Genomic DNA, 26,696 nt, shown 5'->3' with positions numbered 1-26,696 from the left:
CGCTTTGCTATGGTATCCCTCCTCCGCCTCCAGCTCTGCCGCCGCATCGAGCTCCGCCTCGTACGCGTGTGGCTGTGGGCGACGGAGCCGCCGCTGCGGCCTTCCGCCATCGGGGCGACGGCGGCGGCGGCAGCGGGCCGGGCGCTCTGCCACCGTGCGCGTGCCATGAGGTGGTGCGAGAGAGCCATTTGCGTGCGAGCCCGTGCCCCGTCCCACCACCCGCCCGCCCTGCCCCCGAAGCGCGACAAAGTGTGAAGGGTGGGCCACTTGTGTTGAGGGATGGCAACCCATGTGGGTGTCTATGTGTTTCTTTCGGGCTAACGCATCTTGTTTTGCAGTTTCTATGCCGTACTATTCACTTTGAAAAATCGACCCCCGGGACCACGACCGACCTAAGCAGGTGTTCCGCTTGCATTTTTGCTCCCGGCTGAGGGAGCAAGCAAGCCTACCCACGCTTATATAGTCACCATTCTTACAGTGGTGTAGCTTGCGCATCGGCTGCAGCCTCTGCTGGGGCGGAATGCGCGGGGTTTTCGGCGCGATGCCCTCGGTGAGTACACGCTACCGCGGTGCCGCAAGTTCTTCTGCGCGCGCGTGACGTGTGGGACGCGTGCGCTGCGCTCAAACGTCGCGATTTGGCAATAGGCGCTCGAGCCGGCGCACAGCGGGCGGTTGCGCCGCGCAGGGGGGGTCGGGGGGGTGCGAGAGGGGGCGTGGGTCGGGCGCGCACCGGCCGGCCCTGGGAACGGCCGTCACGTCGAGGAGGGGGGCTGTCGGCGGCTCGAGCGCCGAGGCGTGCCGCTGCTGTGCCGTCGACAGCCCCTCTTCCGAGCCGGCGCGCGGCGGCGAGCCGCGGCCAGTGTCGCTGATGCGGGGGCGGCGCAGCGTTTATCCCCCCCCCCCCGCGCCCGCCCGCCCGCCCGCCCGCCCTCAGGCCTTGCCCCTCCGCAGGCGCGGGAGCGCTCGCCGGCGAGCACCTCCTACCTCTCGTCGCCCGGCTGCTCCCTTCCCCCGTCACCCGCCGCGCCCTCGCCCGGCCGCCTCACCGCGCACGGAGCGCTCCGCCGCCGCCGCCGCGCGTCCCCGCGCCGCCACGCTTGCCCCCTCTCCTGACGCGACGCGCGGCCACGCTTGCCCCCTCTCCTGACGCGCACCCCGCGCAGACGGCGCTCCGGGACAGACGGAGCAGCGACCGCGCGCGCGGTCGCTGCTCCGCCCCTCCGTCGCGCGCGCCGCGCGCGCGCTGCGCCGCTGCCGCCGCGCCCCCCTCGCCGTCTGTTTCCCGCCGTACTCGAGTATGGTGTGCGGTGCGCGCACGCGCAGCGCACACAGCAGCCTCCTACCCCCCTACCCACCCCGTCGCGCCGCCGCCGCCGCCCCCGCCGCCGCCGCCGCCCCCGCTGTAGCGTTTGGGGGGGCGACTGGCGACGGCAAAAATGCAAGCCCCGCCCCTGGCCACTGTATGTATTTTTGCTTACCACACTCCTCTCCTTAAAATCCCTGTGTGGTGGCGGCGTGCCGTTCTCCCATCCCTCCCTTGGGTTGTGTGTTTGCTTTCTTTCTTTCTTTTTGTATTTTTGCTTTCGCGGCACTCATGATGAAATTCTGCAAGTAGGTCGGTCGGAATCCCCCAAAACAATTAAATTCCCTCTCGAGCGGAGAGGTTGGGATTCGACTCCCGCGCAATCAAGTCATCAACGATGGTGCCAACGGCCAAAAAAGCGCCGGTAGCAAGCACGATGGAGGTGCGTCTTTCCCATGCTCGCGCGCCCCCCGCGCGCGAACTATGCATGGGCCCGGCTCGCCCGCTTGGGGATCCACCCGGCACACCCCCGCCCCCCACCTGCCGGCTTACCTGCCGTCAGTTCGCGCCGGATCGCCCACAACTGTCAGCAACTGAAATCCAGTTGCTTCAGCTGTGACTTCAGCCTCGCCTCACAGCTCTCCCTTCGGTCGCACGCCTCCGGAGAGAGGTCGCACACGACGCTGGTGACCATTCCCGACGAGCCATGCGCAGGTCGCGACCCCTGAGGACCTCCACACCTCCAAGGAGAAGCTCCGCGGCATCGGCGAGGCGACCGCTCTCTTTTCAGAACCTGCTAGGGCAGAGGCCCTGTCCACCCTGGCGTCCCTCGAGGGGTCGCCAGGGCCCGCCGCGGCCCTGGCGAGGCCCGTGGGCGGCCTGCTCCTCATCGACGCCTACGCCCTCGTCGGCCTGGCCGGCAAATATGCCAGCGGCGGGGGCGGCGCCGGCGATGCGGGTCTCATCTTTACCAGGTGGGTCGAGGCGATGGCCGGGCACGAGTCGCTCGCGCCGACGCGGGCGCTCCCGGCGCTGGCCACGCCGGAGACCAAGGCGAACTTCGTGAAGTACAAGCGCCGGATGACCGCGTACAAGGCGGACGTGGAGCGCGCGCTTAAGCGGCGCTCGACGGCCGTTTCTCGCCGGAAGGACCCGGCGGAGGCCGACCGCGAACTCGACCAACTCGTGCGGCAGGCGCACGTTCCTCTCCAGACCCTTTCGGACGCGGCCGACACGGGCGGCGGCGGCGGCGACGGCGGCGGCGGCGCGTCCTCGCTCGATGCCGAGCTCGACGTGACGGCGCAGCTGCGCGCGTTTGCCGAGGGTTTGCACCCGCGCCTCGGCGCCGACAGCGCCGTCCACCTCTTGGAGGGCTGCCGCGACGTCCTCGGCTTGATCGCCGCCGAGGTGCGCGGCGCGCCTCCGCCGCGTGGGCGCGGCACGTCGCAGCTCCGGCAGGTGTCGCTGCTCCTCAACTATGAGCGGCGGCGGCGGCAGCTGAGCGAGGCGCTCGCCGACGAGCGGCGTGTCGAGCTCGAGCTGGCGGCGCGCCGCCAGCAGGCCGCCGTCGACGCCGCGCTCGCCGACGAGCGGCGGCGCTCCGCCGCGGCGTACGCGAAGCTCGACGCAGCGCTGCAGGCGGAGCGGCAGGAGACTGGGCGGCTCTGCACGGAGGTGCGGCAGCTTAAGGCGGCGGCGCGCGAGGCCGAGACTGCGGCGGAGCTGCGGTGCCGCAGCCAGGAGAAGGAGGCCGCGGCGCACTTTGGCTCCATCGCCTCAGAGGCCGAGCGGCGCGCCAAGGTCGCCGAGGCGCAGCGGGACGACGCGTGTGAGGAGGCGGCGCAGCTGCACGGCCTCTTCGCGCAGCTAGAGGACCAGCTCGACGCGCTGCGCTCGATGCGCGTCTCGGGGCTGCTCGAGCAGCTGCAGGCGAGCACGCGGCGCATCACCGAGCTCAGTGCGCGGCGCAAGGTGACGCAGCGCAAGCTCTCCGACGTGAACCTCGTCGAGCGCAACCTGGCGGTGTCGCAGCGGCTGCTCTCGGAGGAGCGGGCGGCCCGCGCGAGCTTGTGGCGCGGAGACGCGACGGCAGAGAAGCTGGAGGCGGTGGAGGCGCAGTGCGCCAAGCTGCAGGCCGAGCTTGAGGCGGCGCAGGCCGAGGCCGCTAAGTTCAAGGCCATCGCCGAGCCCACCAAGGCGCGCTTCAAGCTGGGCAACCACTTCAACGCCGAGACGGAGCTCGCGTGCATCTCGGTGATGCACCTCGGCATCGCGCGGCAGAAGATCCCGAAGCTGTTCCCGATCTTCGCGCGGCTCTTGGGGGTCAAGCTGCCGTACCGCGAGATCAAGGTCCCCGGCCCGATCGTGGACGGCAAGCGCACCTCCGTCGTCAAGCGGCTGCCAGAGACGCCGCAGGCGACGCACTGCAAGGAGCTGGCGGGCGTCTCCTACGAGCTCAACAAGCTCCAGATCGGCCAGTGGCTGCTGGAGTACATGAACTCGGATGAGTCCTCGTGCTGCTACATCGCCGACGGCGCCGAGGCGCAGCAGATGGAGCGCATCGGCACCGTCCTCTCGCGGCGCGTCAACGGCAAACTCGAGCTGCGCGCCCTCGATTTGTCGACGGCCTCGAGCAAGACCGCCGAGGCGCAGGCGTCGGCGTACCACGAGTCGATCGAGGAGGTCATCAAGCTCATGGAGGAGGCCGGCCTCGCGGATGCGCGCGCGGCGGAGCTGCTGCGCCGCTTCCTCCCCACGTGCGCGTGCAACGACCGGGCGTCTACGGCGCGGCTCGCTGCGCGGCTGGTCCTCGGGCTGGGCGAGGGCGACGACGACCCGACCTGTGCGGAGCACGCGCTCGTCAACATCCTCGAGGAGGGGCGCAAGGCGATGGACGCCATCCTGCGCGAGCTGATGAACTTCACCGACGAGCAGGCCGCGGCGCACGCCGACAAGATCAAGGCGATGCGGACCTGCGTCGGCTGGTTCAGCTCGCCTGTCTGCGCGCTCATCTACCAGGCACCGTCAGCCCCGACCCCGCACCGCAGATCACTCCCACTCGCGCGCCAATCCCGCACCCCCCCGCGCCGCACGCGTAGGTGAGCAAGTACGTCGCGCTCTGCTCGACCAAGGGCTACGCCATCGGCCGCAAGTTGCAGGAGTGGATGGAGGCGCGGCTGGCAGACCTCGAGGAGCAGCTCGAGCATCTCGTGGGGCACGTGGAGGACGTGCTCGCGATCTGCGGCTCGCGCGCGTACGTCTTCTACCTCGACGCGGCGCCGACGGAGCGGCTGCTCACTGAGCACGACATCTCCATGCTGACCTACCTCGACGAGGATGAGATGCTCAAGGCTGCCGGCGGCGGCAAGCTGCGCAAGTCTATCCTCACCGGCGCGCGCTCGCCGCCCTGCATGGCGGGGGTGCGCGCCATGGCGCTGATCTGCGACGCGGTGTTTTGGCCGCTGATCCGCGCGGTCAAGCCGACCGCGGACAAGCACGTCCTCGACGTGCTCCCGCGCGTGTGGCCGGCGGCGCACGCGTTTTTTGAGGCGGCCGCCGCGTCGCCCGCGGGCATCGTCGACGGCTCGCTCAAGCTGCAGCTCGGCGACGTTTCGGCGGCCGCCACCGCCGCTACCGCGCCAACTCCAACGCAGGCGCGCCGCGCCGAGCGCCATCGCCTCGATATGGTGCGCATTCGCGCCGCAGCGGCCGACGACCCGATGGTGACGCGCTTGCTGACGGCGGCATTCGGCGCGATGTCCCGGGCGGTCTGCAACCACGCTGCGGAGTGGATGCCGGCGGGCCTCGTCGCCACGAACGGCTCGATCACCAAGACCGGCAAGCTGTGCTCGGCGAACATCACCCCGGCGCTGCGCGCAAAGTACGACGCGCTGCAGGCGACGAGCACGCCGGTTGAGCGGCTGCACGCCGTCGGCCGCGTCAGCGACGACCGGCACAAGCGGCAGCGCAATGAGTCGCGCGCCGGCGACTCGCTCGGGCGCTATAACAACCAGGCCGGCTGGCTGACGGGCGAGATCGATGAGCGCGGCGGGCTCAAGGTCGCCGAGACCATGCTTGCGGCGTGCCGAAAGGCGGCGGGGCGGGCGAGACGCGTTACGCTCAAGGCGCAGCTGGTCGCGGCGGGCCGCGCAAAGCGCGCCGAGCGCGACGAGAAGCTGGGCAGCAAGAAGGCGCGCAAGGCGGCCAAGGCGGCCGAGAACGCGCGCATCGCGCAGCTGCCGCTCGTGCGGCGCTACTCAGAGCTGAAGAAGCTGGCGATCGCCGGCTTGCAGGCGCTTCTCGGACGCTGCTGAGCGGTACACTAGTGCCCCACTACTCACGGCTCTCGTTTGTTGTAGGACCAGCTCAAGGCCTTCAAGCTGGCGGGGAAGACGGGCTTCACTGTCACGCAGGCGAACCGCGCGGACTATTGCACGCAGCTGCAGAACCTCCTCTTCGCCGCGCATGGCGTCGAGGCGAACGACCTCGAGGACGGCGACTCGGGGTGCGACGGCGACGGCGTGGTGCGGAAGGTGCGGCAGCGGCGGGTGGCGGGCGAAGAGGGCGGCGGCGGCGGCGGCGGCGGCGGCGGCGGGAAGAAGAAGAAGAGGAAGAAGGTCGATCTGCGTGAGCTCAACGGCTGGCAGTGGGAGGCGAGTGAGAAGTTTGACATCGAGCGCATTCTCGACAGCAAGGTGGAGACGGTCGGCAAGGTGCTTGCGCCCTCACACTCGCACCTGCCCTTGCTTATTGCCACTCCATCGCTCACGTGCCCGACCACCTCTCTTCTCGCCTCACAGGGCAAGAAGCGGGTCGAGATGACGTACTACTTGATCCTCTGGAAGGGGTACCCGCCCGACGTGGCGACGTGGGAGCCAGAGTCACAGATACACGACGACTTGATCGACGCGTACGAGGCGGAGCTCGATGCGGCGTCTGAGCTGGAGGCGGAGGAGGCGGAGGAGGGCGAGGAGGGCGAGGAGGAGTGACTAGCGCGCGTCCTCCGCCCCCGTGCGCGTGTGTTGAGGTGGTGCGAGAGCCATTTGCGTGCGTGAGCGGTGCGGCCGGGTGTGTGAATGTGAACCGTGGGCCACTTGTGTTGAGGGATGGCAACCCATGTGGGTGCCTATGTGTTTCTTTCGAGCTAACGCACCTTGTTTTGCAGTTTCTATGCCGTGCTATTCACTTCCAAAAATCGACCCCCGGGACCCCGACCGACCTACTGCAAGAACCTGACCGGCCCGCCTGCCCTGACCCTGCCCCTGCCCTGCCCTGCAAGAGAGAGAGAGAGAGAGAGAGAGAGAGAGAGAGAGAGAGAGAGAGAGAGAGAGAGAGAGAGAGAACGACAAAAAGAACGATAACTCCAAGATAAAAGGGTAGGTAGAGAAGAAGACACGAGAGCAACAGGGTGGAGAAGGGTGGTGTTTAGAAACACCGGGGGTTGGGTGAAGCTTGTTTACGCGCGCTCTCCGCGGATGCGGCGGGCCAGCTGGATGTCCTTGGGCATGATGGTGACGCGCTTGGCGTGGATGGCGCACAGGTTGGTGTCCTCGAAGAGGCCGACGAGGTAGGCCTCGGACGCCTCCTGGAGCGCGACGACGGCCGACGACTGGAAGCGCAGGTCGGTCTTGAAGTCCTGCGCGATCTCGCGCACCAGGCGCTGGAAGGGCAGCTTGCGGATCAGGAGCTCCGTCGACTTCTGGTAGCGGCGGATCTCGCGGAGCGCGACGGTGCCCGGGCGGTAGCGGTGCGGCTTCTTGACGCCGCCGGTGGCGGGGGCCGACTTGCGCGCCGCCTTGGTGGCGAGCTGCTTGCGGGGCGCCTTGCCGCCGGTCGACTTGCGCGCTGTCTGCTTGGTGCGTGCCATGGCTGTTTGAGAGTGGTTGGTTGACGGGCTCTTTGCAAACGCCTCTCCCATTTTGCTTCCTTTCCTGAAGCGGGTGAGGGGCAAAGCCCTGCAGCGGCGCGCTCGCCCCGAGGAGTTTCGATCAATCCATGCCCGTTGGTCGGCCGCCGCCCCTCGCCCTCCCCCTCCGCCCGCCCGGCGCCCTCCTCCGCCTCTCGCCGCCGGGCGGGCGTCCCACGTCGCCGGTCTCTCATGTCCACGACTCTGATTCCGGCGCGCAGGGATGTACCCGGGCGGAGCCCTAAACCCATCCGCTCTGCCCGCCGACTGCGGCCGACTTCCGCCTGGAGCGGCTCCAGCCCTTTGGCGCCGTCGTGCACGGGCTGCCAAACCTCGCTGGCCACCGGCCGACGGCGCGAGTCCTCGCCTGCCTCGCCGACGCCGCCGAGCGGAGCAGGCTACCTGGTCTTTCGGAACCAGTCTCCGCCAGGCACGGCGCTGCGTGCGGTGAGCGAGTACTTTGGCGGGCTTGCCGCCGAGCACACCTGCCACGCCGCCGCCGCGCCCTTTTTTCCCTCCTGTCAAACCGGGAGGAGCACGGAGTCATGCGAGTCGGGCCGCAGTGGCACGCCGACGGAAGCTTCGAGCGGCGGGTCTTCTCGCACGTGCTCTTCCACGCGCAGGCCGTGCCCCGCGCGTCGGCGGCGGGACCGAGATGTCCCACCTCGCCGCCTTTTACGCCCTGCCCGCGGCGCAGCGGGAGGCGGTGGGCTCGCGGGAGAGGTACCGCGCGCCACGAGCTCTCTGTCGAGCCCGGTCACGTCCTTCGGTAGGCGTGGAGCCGGCTGGCGACTGTCAACGCCTACTCCGGCGCCGTCCACCCGCTCGTCCACCTCCACCCTCGCACAGGCCGCAGGACGCTCTTCGTCCACCTCGGCCAGACGGGCCGCCGCCCCAGAGAGACGGGGCCGCCGGCCAGCCGCCCGGAGAGAGGAGGAAACCCTTTGGGGGGGGCGAGCGTAGGCGCGGTCGCGCGCTGGCCGTCCGCCCCAGCGCTCCCGGCGCCGCCCCTCGAGGCGATGGACCCGGCCGTCGCGCCGAGCGCCGCGCTCGGACACCGGCTGCTGGGCCGCGGGGCGGTGCGCCGGCTCGCGGGGCAGCTGGAGGCGCTGCTCTCGTCGGCAGCGCCCGCACCGCAACTGCCCTCGCTGGACGAGCGCGCGCCTCCTCACGCCTCCTCGCGACGGAGAGCAGGCGCCGCACCGCGCGCTCCACATCTACCGCCAGCACGACCTGCTCCTCCTCGACAACCTCGCCGTGTCGCACCGCGCGGCGAGCGGCGCGCACGACGCGGCCGCCGCGGCCGGCCTGCGCGTGCTCCACCACACACCACGCTGCGAGGCAGGCACTCGCTCGACCCGCCGCCCGAGTCTGGGCTCGCGCCCTTCGCGTACATCTGGGGCGCGTGCCCCGCCGGCTTGGGCGCGCGCGGCGGCGTGCGGCAGGCCTCGGACCACACGCTTCCGATGGAGCACGACGGCGCGGATGCGGAACTGAGGGGCGCCCATGCGGAACTGAGGCGGCGCGAGGTCCACCACCCACGGCCTCTCGAGACCCACACCCTTTCCCGCCCGACCGCCACGCCACGCTGTACTTCTGTCGCCGCCTTGCCGCCACGCCACGCTGCCGCTCCAGCGGAGTGGAGCTCATGTCCCGGATAGCGCGCGCGTGCGCGGCCTCCGCCAGTGCCAGCGGCACCATCGCACACCTCCGCCGCCATCCCCACCGCCACCACCGCCGTCCCGCTTCCTCCTCCATCGCCGCCGCCTCCGGCTTGCGAGCCCGCCGCCGCCGCCGTGGCCGCCGCCGCCCAGCCCGCCGCCGCCCTCGCCGCCGCCACCCTCGCCGCCGCCTCCGAGCCCGCCGCCGCGTCGCGGCTTCGCGCGCCGGCGCCTTGGGCGCGCGACGTGGGACGCGCGGCCTGCGGCGAGAGGCGGGGGAGGACGACGCCCACCGAAGCACTCCCCGTCCGTCGTCACCTCCCTCTCAAGCGCAATCGCCTGAAGGCGGCCGACGAGGAGCGGAAGCGCGTGATCGACGCGGCTGAGGTCGATGCTCGAGGCCGCGAGCCTTAATGGGCTTGGGCCCTGACTGAGATGTGAGTGAGGTTTGAAAAGGACGAAAAAAAATTGAAAAGAAGTTTGCGGACCGCGGTTTTCTTCTTTCTGGCGGCATGAGCGGCGCCCTCCTCCCAACCCGCTGCCTCGCCGACCTGGCTCGTGGCGACCTGGCCTCGCTGCGCGGCTTCCTCTCCGGGCAGGGGACGCGCGGCACGTCGCTCGCGGCCCAGCTCGACGCGCGGCACGACACCGAGAAGCAGGACACGCTGCTGACCTGGGCCGCTCGTCACGGGCAGGCCGAGGCGGTGCGGCTGCTGCTCGAGGGCGGCGCGAGCGTCGGGGCGACGACTGGCGGCGGCGCTTCCGCGCTGTATATCGCGTGCCAGGAGGGGCAGATTGAGTGCGTGCGGCTGCTCGTCGAGGCTGGCGCGGCGACCGACCAAGCCCATCGGAACGGCGCCACGCCGCTGCTTGTCGCGTGCCAGAAGGGCCACCTCGAGATCGCCCGGCTGCTCCTCGAGGCTGGCGCGGCGGTGGCTCATGCAGACGCTGAAGGCCTCACGCCGCTATACGTCGCGTGCTACATGGGCCACTTCGAGATCGCGCGGCTGCTGCGCGACACTGGCGCTGACATCAACCAGGCCGAGGAGAGCGGCGTCACGCCGCTGCTCGTTGGCGTGCCAGGAGGGCCAGCTCGAGTGCGTTCGGCTGCTTCTCGAGGCCGGCGCGGCGGTCGGCCAAGCCAAGCAGAGCGGCGCCACGCCGCTGTTCATGGCGTGCCAGAACGGCCACCTCGAGGTCGCCCGGCTGCTCCTCGAGGCTGGCGGGGCGGTCAACCAAGCCAAGGAGGACGGCGCCACGCCGCTGTACATCGCGTGCGAGAGAGGCCAGCTTGAGTGCGTGCAGCTGCTTCTCGAGGCTGGCGCGGCGGACAACGAAGCGGACGAGGACGGCGCCACGCCGCTGTTCATCGCGAGCCTAAACGGCCACCTCGAGTGCGTCCGGCTGCTTCTCGAGGCCCGCGCGGCGATCAACCAAGCCAGGCAGGATGGCGCCACGCCGCTGTATGTGGCGTGCCAGGCCACGCCGACCTCGCTGCCTGGCTGGTCGCCAGCCGCGGCTGGACGCCGCTCGCGCACCTTGAGACCCTCACCGCCGCCCGCACCAACTCCCTCCTCCGCAGCGGCGCAAGCTTGCACGAGGGCGAGCCGACGCCGTTGCGGCGCGCCGCGGGCGGCGAGGGCGAGGCGGCGGCGCTGGTCCGGCGGGCGGCGGCGCCGTGGTCGCCGGCAAGCCACTCGCTCTTCCCCGCGGCGGCCCGCGCGCGGGCGGCGCTCCTCGTTCTCTCGCTCTACGAGATCCACGAGCGGTACCACCTCGACTCGGCAGGAACCACGAACGGCATCGCGGCGCTCGACTTTGGCCACTGCGTCTTGGGCTTCGCCATCGCTCGCGAGACGGAGTAGGGCAGCTGCGGTGAGTGGTTCTGTACTTCTGTTTCACCTGCATGCTAGCCTCTCTGTACATGCACTTTCTCATCCGTCACCCCGCCCCCTTCCCCTTCCGGAGGCGGAGCCCACCAAGCACCATGGCCTCGCTCGCGCCCACCCGGACCACGACGTAGTAGGCCGTTCGGAAAAAAGGTTGTTTAAAAGGAGTTTACGATGCATGGATCTTCTACTACTGCTGCGCGATGCTGTGCTTCGCCGGCTGGCAAGATCCAAGTCCGATTTCTTTTTGGCCGGATTTTTTCTTTTCGCCCGCCTGAGTGTGTGCCTGCGAGAGCCTGTCGCACTGGTCCCACATCGGTGACACGAGACCACCACGTTTGCCGGTCCAAGAGAGAGGCACCGGCGCTGTCAACCTGTGTCACCCGGAATCCATACTGTCACTCGAAAACCATAAGATTTGTCAAATTTGCTGCAATTGCTGTCTTATTTGCTGAATATCTACTAGCATATGCCATAGTAATACTTGTGCACAAGAGTAGGACCCTGGCTGCACCCGCGCCAGGCTACGCTGGGGCCTGTCTCCTGAAAGAGCGCCCCTCGTGGGGCTGGGCAACGCGGCGTTCGCATGACTTGCACACATGCCGCTCACCGGTCGTCCTCGTCCTGGTATCTGCCCCCATCGGCGCCGCATCATCACAACATGTGCATGCACATGTACATGTAGCATGTGCTGTGTGCCCTCTGCTCGTCCCGATAGCAAGTAGAGCCGCGCTGTCCGAGGCAAGGTGACTGTGTCCGTGACCGCCGGTAATGTAGAAGTATGGGAGCGTTTCAACAATATGTTTGAACAATGGCTGCCCCTTTCTCACACGAAAGGCATGCCGTTCTTGCGTTTGCCTAAGAGCTGTAACCCCCGCCGATGCTGTAACCCCCGCCGAAAAAGCGCATTCGGACCGCAGCGAGAGCTCGTCCGGCCGGCAAGGAAGAGCTCCGGCGCGAGCAAGCGTCATACGGCACACAATCACCATGCCCATGGGGCAGACGAGGCGCTCGGGGTCGCCATTGTAAGGCTGCCTATCTTGTTACCCGGCCCGCGTCAACTTTATACTAACGGCGAGCCCTAGGGTAGCGGATGGTTTTGGCACAGCGCTTCTCATTGCTCTGGTAGATGGCGCAGGAGGCGCCGGCGGCGCCGGCGACAGAGGCGAAGGTGTCGAGAGGCGGAGATGTTGGCGAGGCATTGAGTGAATTTGTCTGCTTTCTGACCAGGTCGAGCGCTCCCGCTCTCGCACATGCTCGAGAGCGTCCTTAACACCCCCCCCCACCCACCCACCCACCCACCCACTCACCCCACCACCCCACAGCGAGGTCAACGACATCTGCCGCCAAGAGCAGCGACGCACGATGAATGGGGAGGACTTGGTCAAGGCTCTCCGCATTCTCGGTGAGTGGCGAGCCCGCCTCGCATCGCGCCCATCTGGAGCCCCACGCCGCCACCGTTACGCGCCCCCCGTTTGGTGCCGCAGACTTTGAGGAATTTGTCAAACCTCTGCAAGAGATGCTACCGTCAATGTCGCAGACAGCGCGCCGCCTCACGCCACGTTCGCCCAAGGTTGCCCACCCTCCAATGCGACATCAGATACGCATCACACAGCCTCACGGCGAGCACTGTCGATGTCAGGCGTCAAAGCAAGCATCCAAACGGTCGCTGTCGGAGACGATCCTTTCGGAATCAAGCTCGGTAGGAGATTCCACGCCTCGAGATTCCGCTCCTTATTCTCGCCGAAAGCGCGCACACCCCAGCGCCGGCCGTGCAAGCAACATGCTGCCCATCGTTGAGGCGACGCCCGAGACCGTGCTGGTCGTGGAACCGGTGCCGGTGTCTTGCTTGGAGGAGGCTGGCCCTATGGCGGACGGTCTGATTCAGGACGATCGTCGAGGCGAGTCACCGAGCAATCTCCCCAAGCGCCTCGAGAGATTGTGATTTCGCCTGTGCGTGTGCGGCGTGGGGCTATCGGGCAGACGTCTGCCACGCTGCACGCCCGGACGCCGCGCAGCGGACGGTACTACGCTCTATCTTGCACGGCCTTGCATTCTGACCTGTTCCGCTTTTTTAACGTACCCCCATCCCACAGTAGAGGTGTCCGTTTTTATTTAATTATTCAATTCTGACGCACCCCCTCCGTCAACCTCTCAGCTCTCGCTGCGCTCTATCCTCTTCACCCTTTTATGGACCCTTTACTACGGCTTTGTGGTCTCCGCTCTCTCTCCAGACAGTCGTACGTCAGGCGGATGCACTAAGCGCCTCCTCCAACCCGTCGAGCTCGATGCGCTCGAACTCGACGCCGCCGAGGCGCTGGGCCCACGACGTGAGCTGCTGGTGCGAGTTACCCGGGCAGAGAGTCACGACGGTGCCGCTCAAGACAGGCTGCCTGCCGGTGCGCCCCGCGAGGTGCAGGTACGTGGCGGGCGAGTCCGGCAAGCCGAGGATGTAGACGGTCTCGACGCCGTCGAAGTGGAGGCCGCGCGCCATGTCCTCGAATGTGACCACCAGAGGCGCCTCCGCCGGCTGGCCCGCATCCGCCGCCGGCTCGTCGACGGCATGGAGCCCGGCCGAAGCGCGGAATGAGGCCGCGAGCTCCCGTTGCCGCTGCCGCAAGCGGTCGCTCGATGAGTCTCCTCGCCCGCCGACGCCGTGCTCCTCCTGCTCGTCGTCGTCGTCGCCGTCGTACTCCCCCGCGTACTCCTCCCCCGCGTACTCCGCCCCCTCCTCGACCCCCGCCTCGACCCCCGCCTCGGCCACAGCCCCGTCGCCGCGCAGCACGACTCCGTTTCCCTCCGCCCTGAGCCACCACTCGTTGCCGCCGCCGCCGCCGCCTCCACCGAGCGCGGCGGCGGCGGGCGGCGATGCGGATGGGCTGCGGTCGTGCTCCAGCCCGATTGCCTCGTGGAGCGCCACCGCCGGCAACCCGAGCTCCTTGAGCTGCTTCGAGGCTCGCCGCACCTATTGACACGCCGCAGCGCGAGGCGTGCGTCCAGAGAGGGCAAGACCGTGGGTTGGGCCGCCGCAGCCGAGGGGGCACCGTGAGGCCGGAGGAGCGGCACAAAAACACGAGCGCCGACGCCGGCCGCTGCTCGCGCAGCGCGCACTGCAGCGCCCTGAGCAGAGGGTGCGTGCGCGCCTCGCGCAGCGCGGCCGCCTCTGCCGCCGCGCGTGCCAGCTTGGCCTTCCGCTTCTCCTTGAGGGTGCCGCGCCCCTCTCCGCGGCGCCCGCGGGCGGCCAGCGGCGCGGCGGCGCGGCCCGCCTTACCGGCGGCGGCCCGCTCGTGGGCGACAGTGCCCACGTGGGCGAAGCGGGCGGTGCGGAGCGGCAGCCGGACGTAGCTGTGCCGGATCGAGGCGGGGGGGGGCACGGCGCGCGGCACGGCGGAGAGGTCGGAGGAGGAGAGCTGGGCGGGCCGCACCACGGCGGGCGGGTTGCCGTACCACCGCCCGAGCGGGTCTGCGCGCAGCACCCGGCCAAGCTTGTTGCGCGACGCGCGCGAGAGAGTGGCGGACGCAGCGACGACCTGCAAGGACGCGTCGCGGGCGTGTCGCGGGGGTGTGGGACGTGTCGCGGGCGTGTCGCGGGCGCGTCGCGGGCGCGTCGCGGGCGCGTCGCGGGCGTGTCGCGGGCGCGTCGCGGGCGGCGCACGAGTCGCATCGGCCGCCCGCGAGAGCAGCTCGCCGCACGAGGTGACATCTCGGCAGTATCTCGGCAGCCTCTCGGCAGCCTCTCGGCAGCCTCTCGGCGGAATCTCGGCGGAATCTCGGGCGGAGCAGGGGATGTAGGCCTGCAGCTCCCTCGAGCCGCAGAGCTCAATGGCTCGGCGGAGCAGCGCCTCGGCGGGCGGGGGCGCGGCGTCGCGGTTCGCGGCGCGGCGCTGCCGCTCGGCGCGAGGCCCGCGGAACGTCTCAACAGGGAGGAGGCAGTCGATCTCGTCGAGCACGACCAGGCGGAGGTCGCAGAGCGCTTGATCGAGGGACGAGGCGACGGCGCCGGACGCGGCGAGCTGCGGAGGGGGGCGAGGGCGGGGGGAAGGCGCGTGGGGACGGCGAGGGGTACGCCGGGTGCGCGCGACGTTGCCGCGTCTCTGCTCCCGGCGCCTGTTCGGCCATCGCCTCTGAGGTGCACGCCAGCACCGACGCGGCCATCACCTCGCGCGGCGCGGGCGCAGAGCCAACCGAGAGGATGGCGACCGTCTCGCCGGCGGGGAGCAGCGGAGACGCCTCGGCGGCCAGCTGGACCGCGAGCTCGCGCGTCGGCGCGATGAGCAGCAGCTTCGAGCGCGGCGAGATGTGGCGCAGCGCCGGCAGCAGAAACGCGAGCGATTTCCCCGAGCCGGTCTCGGCGTGCAGCAGCAGCGACTCGCCCGCGTCGATGCGGGCGAGAGCCGCCGCCTGGATGGGCGTCGGCGTGTCGATCCCGCGCGCCGAGAGCGACTCGGCGGCGGCAGCTGGGAGCGACGGGAGCAGGGCCCGGAAGCCTCCGCCGCCGTCGGGCGCGCCAGCAGCCGTCGCGGCGGCAGAGCAGCGACTACCATGCCCCACTGCTACTGAGGGCCGGGCAGAGCGGTGCGGCGCGAGGTGGGCGACGCAGGCCAGTCCAAATGCCAGGAGAGCCATTGACAGCCACGCCTGCTATTCACAGCACAAGTCCTCGCCGGGGCTCGAGCATGCGCAGCGAAAACGGATCCCCCCCTGTGAAAAAGTGAGGCGTGGTCTGTACTCGCCAGGCCATTGACGATGGGCTGCCACACGCGAGAATTTTACAAAAAATCTCCGTGCACGCGAGAAAAGAATTTTAGAACCACTCGTGCCCATTGTTGTGCGAGAAAAGAATTTATGCCGCAACGCTACAGCTAAAAGAATTTCACGAACACAACTCTCTCACACAGCAGACAGGCTCGACACAGGTGCGGACTGGCGCGTGCTAGCACTATCACAGGCAAACGTTTTACAACCAAACTCCCTCGCACGACACTGGGCACGGGACTGGCGCGCACTGGCACTAACACAGGTACACCACGGGAGCCGCCTAAGCGACTCCTGCGAGGCGAGGCACTTAGCTCCGTGCACTCGACCGCCCTCGCCGCAGGCAAGCTCATTCACAACCTGCTCTGCGATGGCCGTGTGAAGTGCCCCAGCCAGCTCTCTTGGTGGTCCCAGTCACCTCATCGAGGTACTGGGCCCGCGTCAGTTTGTTCTGCAGCACTTTCGCCGCCTTCCAGAGGATCTCGCCGACCCCCTTCCCGAACCCACCGAATGACTCGAACAGCAGCAGCTGCACATGTCGACGTCCTTGTCCTCCCTGGCGTAGCGAACCGATACTCGCCGCCATAGGACGGTATGCGGCGATCGCCGCCCACCACCCTGCCCCCCCCTAGTATGCCATCGACCCGTCCCCTGCCCCCTCTCGCCCTTGCTCTTCCTCTCCCCCTCCATGCCCTCGCCCCCGTACCCCTCACACTCCCCTCCCCCCCCTCTCCCTCCCCCTCACCTCCCTCTCCCTCCTCGCAGTAGGGCCCATGCCCCACGACCATGTTCCGGTAGAACGCCCCTCGGTGTTGCCGAAAGCGACAAAGGCGCCCTTCCGACCGTGCTCCCCGCTGCTGGTGAGGCGGCAGACGACCTTGACATCGCCGGAATAGCGCTTGCCGCCCGTGCCAATGTTGCACGCGTCCACGTCGGGTTGTTTGTTGTAACTATGACCGAGGTGGTTCGTCGGCTCCATTCGCACAGCTGTGCCCCACGCGGCGCGTAGGGCGAGGATGAGGCGCTGAAGAGTGCACTTGTGTTTGATATGTTGTGGCCCCTGCTGCGAGCCGATCCAGAGCTTGGGCCCCAGTCCACCCAGAGGTTGCGCACTTGATCTGCAAGTGTATTCTCTACATTTCTCCCGTATTTTGTGTAGCCGACCTGACCCACTTGTGTGTGGACGTCTGCCAAACCCACCGTGTCACGTTGGCAGCACGGAACGTATCGCGCACTCGCTTCCACAGCGCCTTCGCTCTCACACGGGCAGCAGCGCGGGTGATCTTGTCCATCCACCATGTCTACAACCGAGGGTGGGTAGCCGGCTCTTCTGAGGCGCCCTCTGTCCACGCGCTGGCCAACTAGAGCCTTGCGAGTGCGTCCAGACGTTGCATTTCTTTTTTCTTATGATCCGACGATCTCCGACGTCACGCCTGGGTTCGGCTCCATTGTGGGTCGGGGATCCCCCACCCCCAGGGAGGTGGACCCACAGTGGACGCGCGGATTCTCACCATATGCTGATGGTGATTGCCCTTCTACCTAAATTGCGCACAAACGAGAGATGTGCGTCGATCCGGTCGATGCGGGTTTTTTCCACAAGGAACTAGGAAGACAACCGAAACCCGACGAGGCTCGCATCATCAGACACCGTCACCATCGTCCGCCAGGAAGAGCGAACGTGCCGTCACCATCGGCGCCACCGCCTCCCAGCCATTCGTAACCGGGTCGAATCGTTCAACCGTGTTGACTGGCATGTCCTCGTCCTCCTCCACCTTCTCGCCGCCAGCAGCATACAGCTTGCCGTCGAGCACCGCCACGCCGAGAGCATATCGTGCCGTCGCCATCGGCGCCACCGCCTCCCACGCATTGGCAGCCGAATCGTACCGCTCCACCGAGCTGAGGATGCCGTCGTCGTCGTTCAAGCCGCCCACAGCGTACAGCTTGCCGTCCAGCACTGCCGCGGCGGGATTAACCCGCGCCGTCGCCATCGGCGCCACCGCCTCCCACGCGTTCGTTCTCGGGTCGTACCGCTCGACTGAGCTGAAGGCGCCGCCGCCGTCGTAGTTGCAGCCGCCAACAGCGTACAGCTTGCCGTCGAGCACCGCCATGACGTGACCCTCGCGCGCCGCCGCCATCGGCGCCACCGCCTCCCATGCGTTCAGCGCCGGGTCGTACCGCTCCACCGAGCTGAGGAAGCCGTCGTTGTCGAAGCCTCCCACAGCATAGATCTTGCCGTCGAGCACCGCCACGCCGAGACCTCCCCGCACATTCGCCATCGACGCAGCCGCCTCCCAAGCGTTCGTAGCCAAGTCGTACCGCTCCACCACGCTGGAAATTGCGAAGTCAGCCTCATTCCTGCCGCCCGCCGCGTAGAGCTTGCCATCGAGCATCGCCATGCGGACATAGTTTCGTGCCGTCGGCATCGGCGCCACAGCCTCCTCCTCCCACTCATTCGTGGACGGGTCGTACCGCTCCAGCGAGTTGACAGTCCCACCCTCGCTGTCTTGGCCGCCGAACACGAGCAGGCGCGGCCTCTCGCGCTTCTTCAGCGTCTCCTTCCAGCCGCGGCGCCACGCGCGGCACGTCCCCTTGGCGGCGTGCTCCGTGGTCGGCAGCTGGGCGAGGATGTGCGGGGCGAGGTCCGGTGAGAGGAGGACCTCGGAGAGCACCCACTCGGGCTGCTCCACGAGCCGTGCGGCGTGCTCCTCCGCCACGCGCAGCGCGGCGTCGCTCGCGCCCGCCTGCGCCTCGATGATGGCGCACAGCTGCGCTGGCGAGAGGCCCGCGACGCGGGCGCCGATGCGGTGGGAGGCCATCGGCGCGGCGTGGGCCGCGGCTCCGATTTCTTTTTCTTGTAATGTGAAGGATTTGTTGTCTTTTCCTCTTTTTCCATCTTGCAGGAAATCCATAAGAGTGACACTATGGATTCCGCTGCGCGAGCGCGCGCCCCAGCACTGCCGCCGTGGCGGCAAGTGGGCGCGCGAGAAGTTCGTGATGGCGGTGCAGGGAGAGTTCCCGCGCGCGCAAGGGGCAGGCGTTCCCAAGGGGACGATCCTGTGCCTCGGCAGGGTGCTCGACGCGCACGATGAGCAGGATGACGCGGAGGGTGGGCACCGGGACTGGGAGGAGGACCCGCTCGGGTTCGACACCAACCCGATGCTGCTCCGCGCCATGTGCATGGCGTTCGAGTGAACGCCGTGCAGGCAGCCCGTGCGCCTTTTGGTGTACCGCGTTTGTACCGCGTCCTGTGCCCCCGAGTTCATTTAACAAAATTCTTCGCCGTTCACCTCGGAAGCCCTGATAAATGAAAAACCCGTGCCCATGCCCAGACCGGAAACTCGAGCGAGCCCAAACACAGGTTGGTTGTGGGGTGGGATGTGTGTGTGTGTGTGGGGGGGGGGGGGGGGTGACCACTCTATCGGCGCGAGAAAGCATACCAACAACACGGCGGAACTCACCGCACTAGCCGAGCTCCTCCGCGCTCTCCTATCCTCGTCACAGCAACGAGCGTGAAGCCTGGAGAGCAGCTCCTCAGCTGCTCACACGCTCTGCACAGTTGACACAGCCTACTGTGCGCGGCTGCTACAGCTGTGACAGCGATGGGCTCGCCCTCACTGGCCCTCAGTCACTTCTGCTGCGGCTTGTGTGAGCGACACTGCTCGGCGACTGCCGGCACACTGTGAGACCATGGGTGTGAGGTCAAACCACGCTACCAGCGCTTGGTCACATCGGCCCCGAGGTCAGATCCATCTACTCTGTTGATGACAAGACTTGTCTACCGGCTGGAGCCGAGCAGGAGGGCCCGGCGCACAACCCCCTGGTCAACTCACCCTCCACACCCCGTAGCTAACCCGCGCACGGGGAAGCTTCACGGGTTCGAGTCGTCAAACATTAAGCAGCGGAGGTGTGCCGAGGGGGACCGGGAGGCGGTAAGTCGTCGTCGCCCGGCGCTGCTTGCAGCACCATGGCGATGGCGCGAAGAGGTTCCTCTTTTCCGCGCCCCCCCCGCAAGGCGCGCGATACACAATGCTGGCTAGGCTCGGACGAGGCGCAAGCTCCAACCACCACCCGGGACCCCCACCACCCGTGTCGTGAGAATTCCGACTGTACTGGTGACCCCATAGTAGTGTCTGTCTTGTTTTGCGTTTCTTCAAACGAATCCTTTAAAGTCTCAACAATCACTAAGCTGCTTATGTGGCACCGCAGAGGCTCCCTTCCTTGGGGATGCCTGAGGCCACCCCAACCAACCACTCACCAAGCCTTACGTGGGCGTATTCAAAGCGACTTTTATGGTTTACCCACAAAGCGAGTACACCGGTAGACGGTAGACGGGCCACCCCTCAGACACACACAACACAAGCGCGCGGGCAACCCGGCCAACCCTTCGACCATAAGAACGGCCACGGCTACGTCAAGGCGCATCGCGGTTTCTACCACGACGCGATCTTTGTCAAGCGCAACAACTTCAACATTGCTGCTCCACGAGACGTTCGGCGGCGGCTTCTCGCCCGCCGCCGTTCTCAAGCTGCGCCGCCTCACGCGCAAAGTCGCACGCGGCAGCGTTGACCGCACGGCCTACTCGCCCAAGTACTCGCTTTCTTTTATGTCCCACCATGCAGATCGCATCTCTCTCTCTGTTGTGCGAGGCGTGAACCGCGCCATTCGCTCTCACCTGGCAACCCTGTCTGCACGTCTCGCGCGCGCGTGAACAGGGCTCCAGGCCCCAAATGACGTGTGAGTGTTAGAGTTGTTTGGTATTGCTAAAAATCTCTCTGAGCACAGGGACGAGGGTGCCAGCAACAGCCCGACCCAAGGACGCTAGTAGAATTCTTAAAAACACAAGCCTCTCGAGAAGCCTCACTCACAGCACAAAGCCACGGCGTCTGGTTGACGGTTGCGACTCAGGTTCTGTCCCTCGACTATCCTCGCGCCCCGCGCGACGCGGCGCGTGTTGGCCTTTGCGCGAGCGTGCCCGGCCGCTTCGCCCCACATCCCATGCGCTGCAGCGCGCTCGTGCCTGTTCCCCCTTGCTGCGAACGCCTTGCGCGGCTCGCTCCGAGGCTCGAGCGACACGAATGTGGTGCACACCCGGATCGCGGGCAGAGCGACGGCCCAGCGCGCAGCTGCGAATCGCCTCCATGCCTACTGCGCTCCCGCGACGCCCGAAGCGAGCCCACGCCATGCTCATCCCATTTTACGATGCTGACGCTCGTCCGCCGTCGCTGCCTGCTCGCAGGTCCAAAAGCAGGTGGGGCGAGGGGCGCCGCCGCGGCTTCTCGCGGGCTGGGCTCTCAAGCTGCTCACGCTGCGAGTAGGTGCGGCCCTCTTGTCTCCATGCCGGTCACCGAAGACGATCCGGCGCCGCTGCCGTCGATCAAGGAGTTTCCAGCGGAGATGCCCGCCCCGGCGGCGAGCGCCTCGCATTCTGCGGCGCGCGTCTGCCGACCGCTCCTCCACCCGCCCCCCGCCTTCATTGCGTAGGGCGACGCCGACTGGGCCGTCTCGGCGGCCAAGGAGTTTCCAGCGGAGGAGCCCGCTCCGGCGGTGGGCGCCTTGCATTCTGCGGTGCACACGCGGAGCTCAACTATAGACGCACCCACCGCTTGCGCGCGCGCAGGGCATCGCCGACTGGACCACCCCGTCGAACCCGCGCCGCAAGAACGGGCGCAAGGGCGCGTCCGCCCCGATCGTCCGCACCAAGAGCATCGCCCCGGTCGGCGGCAAGAACGGGTTCGGATGCCTGCTCGGAACGGACGGCAACGAGGGCATCCTCGGTGGCAACGGCAAGGCGACCGGCGGCTCCACGCCGTCGACAACAGACTCGGTGCTCGCCGCCTGCGTATGCGGCCTCCTCCCCCGCTCGCCGCTCTCACACGGCCAGTCTCGCGCCCTCCTGTTCACGAATACCACGCCCGAGGGCTCTGCCGCCGGCCGGTTCTCGTGGCCAAAGTCCTACAACTTGCTCCGCCTCTTTGGCATCCTTGCACTGTTCTGCCTCGGAGCCGGGTTTGCGCACTCCTCGTACTCTGCCACCTCCGCGCTTCTCTCCTCGCAGCGGTACGACTCCCCGTGGCCGACATCGCCTCCCGCAACGTTCGCAAAGTCATTCACGCCGGCCGAACTCGATGACGAGGCATACGCGCTTAGAATAGACACTCACACACCGTATTCACACCCTGACGTTGGCATATTCAACTGTAGGCCTACGCGTTGAACTCAATACCGCTCCCACAAGAGACCTCCGACCTCGAGACCGCAGCAGTTTCGGACGCCGCTAAGCCACGCACGGCCGTCTGCGTGCTCGGGGCGTGGCGGAGTCTCGACCAGTCCGCGAGCTCCATACGGCAGTACATGCTCGATCCACTCGACGCTGATGCTTATGCGGTGATCGAGGCCCAGGCAGAGCACCACACGGAAGCAAGGTGCGAGCTCTTGCTGGGCCCCCGGGCGAGCGGCCGATGTCGGGTAGGGAAACCCACGAGCTCCCTCTACCGCGAGGCAACTCGCCGATCGCTCGAAAGTGCACGTGACTGTCTGGGAAAGGGGCTTCCAGGAGCGACAAGGAGCCAGGCCACGGTTTGGCTACAGCAGGACGCGTGCCTGGCAATGATACAGCGAGCCCAAACTGATTACGCCACCTTTGCGTACACACGGACAGACCAACAGATCTTTCATCCTCTGCCACCTGCAATGATGAGGAGCTTCGGACCAGATGAGGTGATCGTGCCCGATGGCGATCGCTGGGGCGGCGGGCTCACAGACAATATGCTCATCGGCGGAGGCCGTGGATTCAGAGTGGCCAGCTCGCTCTGGCGCCAGGCTCTCTCCGATGATTCCACCGCATGTGCTGCCGGGTGGGTTTCAGAGCGGTTCCTGCTCCTATGGCTACAAGCCAACAACGTCAGCTACGCGGCGGCTCCAGTCGCGTATTGCAAGGTCGACGCCTCTACTGGCGCATGCCGCTACCCGGGCCAGTTGGCTGCTAGCATGCGTCTTGTGCCTGGGCTAGTCGCGCGGCAGCCATCGCTCGCGAGCCTCGTATGCGCCTGGACACCGTGCGAGTGTAGCGATGCGCCATGCACGCCTCAGCGTGCGCCCGCTGAGTACCATCCCGGCCAAACGCGCGAAGACTGGGACGCCGATCCCAACTTCTGCAATCTGCGCCGTGCTGCCTGCCAGAAATGGCCACGGCTGAATGAGCTGTGCTGCCTTGCCGATGGCTCGGCGCGGCTGGGCGGTCAGGTCATCGGCGCGACACGGCGCTGCGCGCGAGCCGCCCCGCCGGCAGACGACGGCACGTGTGTGGCTTGCCCCGAGGCGGCGCGCCTGGCCTCCATTCGCGCCGGCCGCATCGACAAGAGCCAGCTCGAGCTCGTGGTTGTGCGCGGCGCTCGCGAGGACCTGAGCTGGAGCGAGGCATACGCTGCAGTCCGCACCGTCTACTGCCACGGCGCTTGCGACACGCCGGGCGCCATCGTGCTGCCCAACGTGGGGCTCGAGGCGCACGCGTTCTTGTATCACCTCGTCTCGCGCTATGACAGCCTCGCGGACCGCACGGTATTCATGCACGGCCGCGAGCCCACGTGCGGCTTCTTTGGGGAACCGCTGCAGGGCGGCCACTTGCTCCTCAACGTCTCGGTCGCCGACTACATGGACCCCGAGCTGGGCGAGACCTTCATGCCCGTGACTATGCTGCTCGGAGGCGGTCTCCAGGGCGCCTCTCTTCGCAGCGCGTTCGCCGCTACACCCGACGCGGCGAATGCGAGGGTCCCTCGCCCGCCCTCGCGGCTGCCTCTTGGACGCGACGGCGACCACTGGCTGCCGTGGGAGGCCAACGACTTCCAGCAGTTCATTCGCGGCGTCGCTTCGCGCAAGCGCACGGTTCCGATGCTCCAGTTTGACCAGTTCTTCGACTCGCTCTTTGGCCGCCCGCCGCCGCGCGTCCTGCAGGTCGCGCAAGGGGCGCAGTTTGCCGCGGACCGCACGGCGTTGCGTCGCGTGCCGCTCCCTGCGCTGCGCAGCCTGCTCGAGCTGGTCGAGGCTGGTCACGCGGAGCTGCCGTACTACATGGAGGCGGTCTGGTTTCACCTCCTTCATCCCGACACGCTCGACGCGCCGATCGATGGAATGCCTTCCAACGGCGGCGCGCCCTTGCCGTTCCTCCACCATCTGGGCGACGCCGCACGACGCCGGCTCGACAACTCCGGGTGGAGAGGCAAACGGGCTGGAAAGCAGCGCCGAGCGGCAGGCTGCGAGCTGAACGGCTCGCACGGGCGCGTGGTCGGCTTGCACGCACTTGCGCCTGTATGGGATGAATGTGGCAACGAGCCCGACTTGTTTGACCTCGTGGTGACTCACTGCCTGGAGGAGGCCTCATGGATAGACAAGGTGGCGCAACACAAGTATGACCGCGTGGTGGTCTACTGTAAGTGCGGAGTGCCACCCTCCTTGAAGGCTGCCAACGTGGATGTGAGGCCCGTCCCCAACGTGGGGCAGGAGGTGAATGGCATGCTGCGCTACATCATAGAGAGGTATGACGATCTGCCGCGCCACGTGCGCTTCACGTCTGCGGGGCGCAACGGAATGGAGGGCGAGAACGCGCGCGTGCACGATAGCCGCGAGAAGCTTGTGTGCAAGACGTGCGACAAGGAGAGCCTGTGGGACCGCTGGATGGGCGCCAATCTCAAAGGTGGCACGATCGAGGACTTTAGCATCTCCCGCTGGAAGCCTCGCATGTATGAGGGCAAGACCTTGCCCTTCGTGCGCAGTGGCCACGTGAATCTGGGGGCATGGGTGGACGCGGAGGCGGCACTGGCACCGCTCAAGAGGATCAAGGAGCACGTGTGGGCATCGGGCTGCAACGTGCACTATGGCGAGCAGCTACAGGTGACACGCGAGCAGATCCGTAACGCCCCCGTGGAGATCTACAGGGGATTGCTCAACCAGTCAAGGTACGCCAATGATGAGGTCTCGCACTACATCGAACGTTTGTGGGGGCCTCTGATGTGCGCGCAGCATCCTAGTGGGAGTGAACGCGGCGGCGCCGGGCGTGGTGGACGCAGCAGCCTGGCTTAGGCCAGAGATAATATCTAGGATCGTAAACTTACTGATTCTTTTTTTTAATCGGCGGCGCCTCAGGCCTGCTGCAGCCGCAGGTGGCACAAAAAATCCGACAATTGAGAATTTGGGCGCAGGTTTTCAGGCCCTTGGGTTGTCTATTTTCTTTCCTTCTTTCTTTCTTTCGCCTGTGCGGCCCGTACTCCACCTACCGTACTGAACTCTCCTCGCCGGCGGACAAAACGTACGATCAAAAGCTCGAGGAGCCGTCGATCCGTCTGAACGCGTCGGCGACGCGCTTAAACGCGTCCGCGGCTCCTCGCTGGCTGCACTTGTCCGGGTGCAGCAGCCGGGCGAGGACGTAGTAGCGCTGCCGCGCCGCTCCGCGGTCGTGCCCCGTGAGGCCCAGCACCGCCCACGCGCTGGCGTCGCGGTCAAGCGCGAGCAGCCGCTCGCACTCGGCCGCCGCGTCCGTCGGGCTGGGCCCCGGGTCCCGGCTGCCGTAGTAGCTGCTCGCCGCCCTCTGCAGCAGGTCGCGCTGCCCCTTGAGCTTGCACTCGCAGCAGGAGTGCGGCCCCACCAGCTTGGCGTTGTAGGCGCCGGCGTTCAGCAGCTCCGACTTGCCGATCCTCACGCGGTTGCGTCCGCCTTCGGTGTGGTTGAAGAGCCGCTCGCTGGTCTGCCACCGGTGACCCAGCCGGCAGCAAAAGGTGAGCTTAAAGACACCGCCGCCACCCGCGATCGGCAGCGAGGCCATCGGCACTCGGGCCTGGCCCCCGCCGCGCGGCCCCCGGAGCAGCACGCAGCCCTGCCTGCCCGAGGTCGTCCCGGTGGGGTATAGCCAGGCGGGATGGCCGCTTCCGTACGCGAAGGGCTGGGCCACGTGGTGGCCCTTGCCCCGGATGCAGAGCGCGTGGTGCTCGCACTGCCCGCTCCGCGGCACGAACTCGGCCGACTCGCACGCGACGCCCGCCTCGAGGAGCACCTTTTGGCCGAGGTCGGCCGCCTGCTCACAGGATGCGCGGGGTGAGGGGAGGCGCACCCCTTCGGGCTCGGCTTGGCGCCTCTCGGCCGGAGATCGGCCGCCTCGCAGACCGGGCACGCCGCGTCCGAGTTGGTCCAGCGCGCCGACGCGCGCGAGGCCTGCGACTGCCGTCGCTGCACCTGAGCCATCAGGCACTGCACGCTCGCGCCGAACCGGTGCCCCGCCCGGCACTCCCACTCCACGACGCGGCGCTCGGCGACCCGCGCCGCCGCCTCCTCGCCGGCGAGGGCGCCTTCCAAATCTGGCGCCCACGTGTAGAGCTCGGGCGACGCGCGCGGGTCGATGCACCGCACGCCCAGCGCCTCCTGGATGGCCGCCGCGTGCTGCGCCAGCGCCTCCTCCACCTCCTCCGGCCGCAAGGGCGTGCGCAGCGGCGCCGCGGGCGCCATGAACTTGCCGTACTGCTCGGCGTTCACGTCCATCGGGGTCCGATCGGCCCCCCGCGAGGGCGGCGGCGCGCGCGGCGGGCGCAGCGACTGCCACCGATCGATGACGTGGTCGGCGCAGCAGTCCGCGAACAAGCCCCTCAGCGTCTCTTCGGGCAGCGGGTGCGTCTCCACGGCGCAAGGGGTCAGGGCGCCGCCTCCGCCCGCCTCCTGCCCCACAAAGCGCGGCATGGCCACGTCGACGGCGCGCTCAAACTTGACCGCGGCGTAGGTGCCCTTCGAGCGCAGCGCCTGCGGCGGCGCGTCGCCGGGCGCGACGCCCCACGAGGGCGGTGGCGCGCCGCGGCCGAGGTGCACGATCGAGTACGAGACGAGCGGCACGGCCGTCGCCTTGCGGAGCTGCGACAGCCACGGCTCCACGTCGAGAAGGCCGCGCCAAGTGATGCAGAAGGAGGACGAGCGCAGCCGCCGCCGCCGCACGTGATCCGACATCGGACCCTCCGCCGCCGCCGGCTCCTCCTCCTCCTCCTCCTCCGCCTCAGCCCCCTCCTCCGCCTGCGCGAGCGCCTGCGCGTAGGCCACTGCCTCTGGTGGTGCAACCTCCTGCCGGCTCGCCACCTCGCTCTCCGCCTCGCCCTCCTCCTCGCCCTCCTCCGCCCCAACCATCTCTGCCCCACTCTCGGCCGTCTTCTCCG

General features: G+C 67.8%; 6 protein-coding genes across 6 annotated transcripts in view; 3 read left to right on the top strand and 3 right to left on the bottom strand.

Moving 5' to 3' along the window:
• Window positions 1-1,700: 1,700 nt before the first annotated feature.
• Window positions 1,701-6,291, top strand: EMIHUDRAFT_106609 (hypothetical protein; the record flags this gene model as incomplete). Its single annotated transcript, XM_005759287.1, has 4 exons — window positions 1,701-1,745; window positions 2,018-4,300; window positions 4,402-5,547; window positions 5,662-6,291. The coding sequence occupies 4 exons, from the start codon at window positions 1,701-1,703 to the stop codon at window positions 6,289-6,291; spliced, it is 4,104 nt and encodes a 1,367-aa protein (XP_005759344.1).
• Window positions 6,292-6,758: 467 nt separating this feature from the next.
• EMIHUDRAFT_68589 (hypothetical protein) lies at window positions 6,759-7,169 on the bottom strand (the record flags this gene model as incomplete). The annotated part of the gene is made up of 1 exon (XM_005759286.1): window positions 6,759-7,169. One exon carries the CDS (start codon window positions 7,167-7,169, stop codon window positions 6,759-6,761), a length of 411 nt encoding a protein of 136 aa, XP_005759343.1.
• Window positions 7,170-7,262: 93 nt separating this feature from the next.
• EMIHUDRAFT_438607 (hypothetical protein) lies at window positions 7,263-8,059 on the top strand (the record flags this gene model as incomplete). The annotated part of the gene is made up of 2 exons (XM_005759285.1): window positions 7,263-7,914; window positions 7,982-8,059. Coding segments are annotated over exons 1-2 (591 nt in total), but the record flags the coding sequence as incomplete, so codon positions are not given.
• A 1,314-nt stretch (window positions 8,060-9,373) lies between these two features.
• EMIHUDRAFT_359327 (hypothetical protein) lies at window positions 9,374-10,890 on the top strand. Its single transcript, XM_005759284.1, has 3 exons — window positions 9,374-10,299; window positions 10,383-10,759; window positions 10,782-10,890. The coding sequence occupies exons 1-2, from the start codon at window positions 10,040-10,042 to the stop codon at window positions 10,732-10,734; spliced, it is 612 nt and encodes a 203-aa protein (XP_005759341.1). The 5' UTR covers window positions 9,374-10,039; the 3' UTR covers window positions 10,735-10,759; window positions 10,782-10,890.
• A 2,113-nt stretch (window positions 10,891-13,003) lies between these two features.
• On the bottom strand, window positions 13,004-15,384 carry EMIHUDRAFT_218617 (hypothetical protein; the record flags this gene model as incomplete). The annotated part of the gene is made up of 4 exons (XM_005759283.1): window positions 13,004-13,369; window positions 13,803-13,958; window positions 14,679-14,771; window positions 14,902-15,384. 4 exons carry the CDS (start codon window positions 15,382-15,384, stop codon window positions 13,004-13,006), a joined length of 1,098 nt encoding a protein of 365 aa, XP_005759340.1.
• A 9,436-nt stretch (window positions 15,385-24,820) lies between these two features.
• EMIHUDRAFT_106606 (hypothetical protein) overlaps window positions 24,821-26,696 on the bottom strand; it is a gene marked incomplete at both ends in the record, with an annotated part of 9,650 nt that continues 7,774 nt past the window's right edge. Inside the window, 2 exons of the mRNA XM_005759282.1 lie at window positions 24,821-25,576; window positions 25,666-26,652. Of these exons, the coding sequence (XP_005759339.1) occupies window positions 24,821-25,576; window positions 25,666-26,652 (1,743 nt within the window). The remainder of the gene's footprint in view (window positions 25,577-25,665; window positions 26,653-26,696) is intronic.

This window comes from Emiliania huxleyi, assembly GCF_000372725.1.
Source record: "Emiliania huxleyi CCMP1516 unplaced genomic scaffold EMIHUscaffold_80, whole genome shotgun sequence".
In the NCBI taxonomy this organism is placed as follows: domain Eukaryota; phylum Haptophyta; order Isochrysidales; family Noelaerhabdaceae; genus Emiliania; species Emiliania huxleyi.
Note: the sequence above shows the minus strand (reverse complement) of the source record. Positions and strands in the feature narration are given on the sequence as shown.